This window comes from Propithecus coquereli, unplaced genomic scaffold (assembly GCF_000956105.1).
Source record: "Propithecus coquereli isolate 6110/MARCELLA unplaced genomic scaffold, Pcoq_1.0 Scaffold146, whole genome shotgun sequence".
Classification (NCBI taxonomy): domain Eukaryota; kingdom Metazoa; phylum Chordata; class Mammalia; order Primates; family Indriidae; genus Propithecus; species Propithecus coquereli.
In genome coordinates, this window is record NW_012138969.1 from 850,684 (window position 1) to 855,642 (window position 4,959).

Genomic DNA, 4,959 nt, shown 5'->3' on the forward strand with positions numbered 1-4,959 from the left:
AAGATTGCTAGCATCCTGGCAGCCTTCCTCTTGCCCTTGCCTAGTCACTGCCCTACACTGCCCCAAAAGAAACCATTATCCAACCTTCTGACACAGTCAAATTTATATAAATGGTCAATACAGTATGTATTCTTTTTATTTGACCCTTAGCTCAGTATTGTATTAGTGAGGGATCCGTTATAAAGTAGTCAGAGTCAACCCAGATTAAGGGGTATTTTCCTTTAAAAATTAGAAGGTAAATGGTAGACTCAGTAGTAGCCTATATGGTTATGTTATCAGGGCAGAGGTTGAGTGCCCAAGTAAGTTGCAGGCCATAATGTTCAGTGTGGGGTCACAAAAGTGTGTAAGAGACAGTTTCTGCTTGTAGGTCTTTATAAGAGAAATAATACAGACTTTTAAGAGGTATCTACAAAAGGCCTAAAAAGGAGGGAGGGCATAGTGGAGACGCGAGAAACCAGGGATATTTCACAGAGGAGGAAAATTTTGAGCAGTCTTACAATTTAGAGGAGTTTGTATAGCAGATGGAGATATATTAGATAGCAAAGAATATGTGTACAAGGATAGTACTCTTGGAATTGCAGGTCATAAGGCTAAGAAATTAGGTAACTGCTACCAGAATGGGACTCATACCTTATCCTGCAGACAGTGGGAAGCCTACATGAAATTTTAGGTAAGAGTAGAGTGATGAACAGATACCTTTCACAGCTTGAGTAATAGTGAAAAACTGGGAAACAGTCTAATTATTAGAGCTCTAACTATAACAGTCTCTGGGCTGGGGGATGCCAACTGATTTGTGGTTTTTTAGTTTCCAAAATTATTGTCTTGGACCCTTCCTATTTTTATAATCAGACACAGAAGGTAGACAACTGCAAGTGGTTATTCAGGTTTTTTAAAAATGATGAGGGTTTAATCTAAGGGCATGAAGGAGAAAGGATGGATTCTTTATTTATATCTATAAATAGACATTTATGTTTACAAAGGTCAACTTAGGAGGCCTTAGTGACTGTTTAGTGGGATTCTGACATGTGCGACTCATTAGAATGTGGTGCCGTGAATAGAGATCATGAAGTAATAGGGATGAGGAGGACACACATTAGGCTTCAGGAATAGGAAAAGGAGTTTGAAAAGTACGAGGACAAATAGAATCTAACCATGTTGTAAAAGCTACCTCAGGTAGGAGAAGAAAGTTTGAAGCTGTAAACTGGGAAATCTTTCTCTGGGAGGTTTAGGGATATCCCTTTTACATAGAAAGGAGTTAACCTTCATTTCTGTATTAGGCTTGTTACCTGCATTACTACAGTGCCTTTCTCTTCCACACTCATTTTTCCTCTCAGTTTTCGTTTGTGCATTACAGTCGTTTTTCTTGCTGTAATACATCCTCAGTGTAAACACCATCCATTTGTGACACTGGACCCCTTCTTCCCACAGAGTGGGATGGGGTTTTGTGTACCTTGTAACTCCCAGTAGCAGATAAAGTTAGATATCTGTAACCTTATCTTTTATTCCTAGTATTTTGTACTATGACAGATTGTGTCATAGTATAAAAAGAGTACAGTTTATTCAGAATTCCTAATCTTTTAAAAACATGTTTTGTATATATTCGTGGAGTACAAGTGCTATTTTGCTGCATCGGTGTATTGCACCATAGTGAAGTTAGGGCCTTCAGTGCATCTCTCACTGGAGCAGCACACACTTTACCACCTAGCAACCTCCCACCATCTGCTTCCCCCACCCCCCAACCCTTCATTGTCCATCATCCCACACTCTGCTTCCATATGTACACGTTATTTAGCTCCCACTTACAAGTGAGAACATGTGGTATTTGTCTTTCTGTGTCTGAATCGTTTCACTTAGATAATGGCCTCCAGTTGCATCCCTGTTGCTGTAAAAGACATGATTTCACTTTTTGTGGTTGAACGGTATTCCGTTGTATACATACACACCACATTTTCTAACCCTCTGTTGATGAATGCTTAGGTCGATTCCACATCTTTGCTATTGTGCGTAGTACTGTGATAAACATACGAATTCAGGTATCTTTTTTATGTATTGATTTCTTTTCCTTTGGGTACATACCCAGTAGTGGGATTGCTAGATCATATGGTAGTTCTATTCTTAGTTCTTTGAGAAATGGCCATACTGTTTTCCATAGAGGTTGCACTAATTTCCACTGACAGTGTATAAACGTTCCCTTTTCTCTGCATCCTTGCCAACATCTGGGATTTTCTGTCTTTTTAAGAATCTTTATGTTAGCTGTATTGCCTCTGGCTATGCATATCTTCTGAGTTTTGATATTTTTATCTATTAAAATTGGTAGATAATATCACCCTCTCTGCATTAAAAGAGATGTGAATAAAGTGCCTAATACCTAAGTACATAATAAATATCTAAATGGAATTTAATGATAACCATTGCCATAATACATTCCCTGCTTTTTCTCAAAATCGCCTATATATGTTGTAAGCACACTTGCTCAATGGCCCAGCCAGAGTTGGGGAACCTGTGGCCTCAAGGCCACGTGTGGCTCTCCAGATCCCCAAATGTGGCTCCTTGACCAAATCCAAACTTCACAGAACAAATCCCTGTATTGAAAGGATTTGTTCTGGAAAATTTGGATTCAGTCAAAAGGCCTGATGTTTGGTAGGTTTTTTTTTTTTTATACCTTCAAGTAGCTACCACAATCTTTTTCTCTTTTACTTGTTACATGGCTTTTTGCTTCCACTAACAACAGAAATTTCCATTAGAAATCTTACCTATCCGTGTGGTCTGGCTCTCTAGACCAGAATAAGTGGATGAACATATTTGGCCAGGTACTGAAAGTAGTACCTGTTCACTTGGCAGTTCTCAGAGTACTATTGACTTCAGTTCTATATATCCTTCGGAAGTGGAAAAGAATAAAGTAATTGGAAGGAAGCCATCAAAGAAAACTCATACATGTATGAGAACACATGTGTATATAGTTCTCTTACACTCATTTGGAAATTGACAGTTTGCTCATTTCTCCCTCTTTTAGTGTTGCTATATATTCTACTTTTGTGAATATTTGGTTCTTTTAGTAATGTTTCATTTCTGATTACTATTTTTTATTGTATTTTCATATAGTTTGGTCTAGAAAACCACTCTATAATACCTATAAGGTAACCCTAGAGAAATATCCTTTAAGTGTTTCTTGTAATCGCTACTTTTTTCTGTACTTTCAGAGCAACTGAAGGACTCTGCTCACTTTTTGCTGGCATTGTATGAAGGACACCTGTACATACGATTTAGTTAGGTTTGACAATATCATGGAGACAGTGGGTTAAATGTATTCTCTGTTAATTCATGCCATTTTAACTTTATAACATCTTTTCAAAGATTCTATACTTAATATAAGAATCTGTGAGCTTATATGGACTATGGGCTATTTTTTCCTTTCTCTATTGAGGTATCATTCTGATACTTGATTTGCAACATGATTTTTGAATTGTTTAAATTGAACTTTTTCTGACCAGGCTTACTGTACGGGTGTAGTTGTTTCATTATTAAGTGGAGGTGGCAGTATGCCATAATTGTGTCAATTAGAAAGTGTTGGTTTGTGTTAAATGTGGTGTGCTATATATGTCACACATAGGTGAAGGATACTCAGTGTTTTCGCACTGAGTGTTGAAAAAGATACTCAGTGCTGTGGAATAGCTCAGGAACAAAAAGGTACATCAGGTGTGGTCTTTGGCTAGGTTTCTGTAGCTACCTTTTGATTTTGCAGAAAAAGCCACCACGTGAGAATGGCCATAAGCAGATAAGTAGCAGTTCTACTGGATGTCTCTCTTCTCCAAATGCTACAGTACAAAGTCTTAAGCATGAGTGGAAAATCATTGCTTCGGAAAAGACTTCAAGTAAGTATATGACACTTGCCAGATTGTCTTCAGCTTATCTATTTTTAAGAAGAAGTGTTGTCAATTTAATACTTTTAAATTGACTATTTGTGGAAAAAACTCAGAAGTAATTAAACTTGGAAAACAATAGCAGATTGTTCCAGTCTGGCATCTGGAGACTGTGGAGTCTAAGTCAGGATCATACAGCAACCAAAAGTGATAATAATTACATCTTATCATCTTAAACATGGAACTCTTGTGCTTACAGATAACACTTACTTGTGTCTGGCTGTGCTGGATGGCATATTCTCTGTAATTTTCCTTCATGGGCGAAACAGTCCACAGAGCTCACCAACGAGTACTCCAAAACTAACTAAGAGTTTAAGCTTTGAGATGCAACCAGATGAGCTAATCGAAAAGCCCATGTCGCCTATGCAGTACGCACGATCTGGCCTGGGAACAGCAGAGATGAATGGCAAACTCATAGCTGCAGGTAAGAACAGAAGGATGAGTGCTTTATCAGAAGCATTCAACTGGATAAGCTTGTAAATGGCTATTTGTTTACACTTGCTGGTGACATGCAAACTTGGGAAGAGAGGGTTTAATGTGCTTTCTTCCATGGCATTCCAAGAAGACAGGGAAATAACAAGTAAATACTATATCGAGTACATCTAACCTTCAGTTCATTGTTGCTACTTTTTTTTTAAAAAAAAAACTGTAAACTGGGTAAATTTTTCTCGTAATTTTCAAGCCAAGACTAAGCAATTTACGCACACTGATGTTATGTTTCAGCTATAATAATCACTTAGTTAAAAACATCAACTAACGGGTCCTTTAAAACTTTTAACACTTTTTGGTCCAGTTTAATATTTTAAACATAAATCTTTGTGATTCTTTCACCAGGTGGATATAATAGAGAGGAATGTCTTCGAACAGTTGAATGCTATGATCCACATACAGATAACTGGTCCTTTATTGCTCCTATGCGAACACCAAGAGCCCGATTTCAAATGGCCGTACTCATGGTAAGCACATTATGTTGCAGAAGTAACCCATATTTAGCTTTTTTCTCATAACTGCAGAATGGCAGAAACTCTCATCTCTCACT

General features: G+C 37.7%; 1 protein-coding gene across 1 annotated transcript in view; it reads left to right on the forward strand.

The window, feature by feature from the left end:
* Positions 1-4,934, forward strand: part of IVNS1ABP (influenza virus NS1A binding protein) — a 17,166-nt gene extending 12,232 nt beyond the window's left edge. Inside the window, exons 9-11 of the mRNA XM_012640002.1 lie at positions 3,743-3,872; positions 4,120-4,344; positions 4,755-4,934. Of these exons, the coding sequence (XP_012495456.1) occupies positions 3,743-3,872; positions 4,120-4,344; positions 4,755-4,927 (528 nt within the window). The 3' untranslated portion in view covers positions 4,928-4,934. The remainder of the gene's footprint in view (positions 1-3,742; positions 3,873-4,119; positions 4,345-4,754) is intronic.
* The last annotated feature ends 25 nt before the right edge of the window (positions 4,935-4,959 follow it).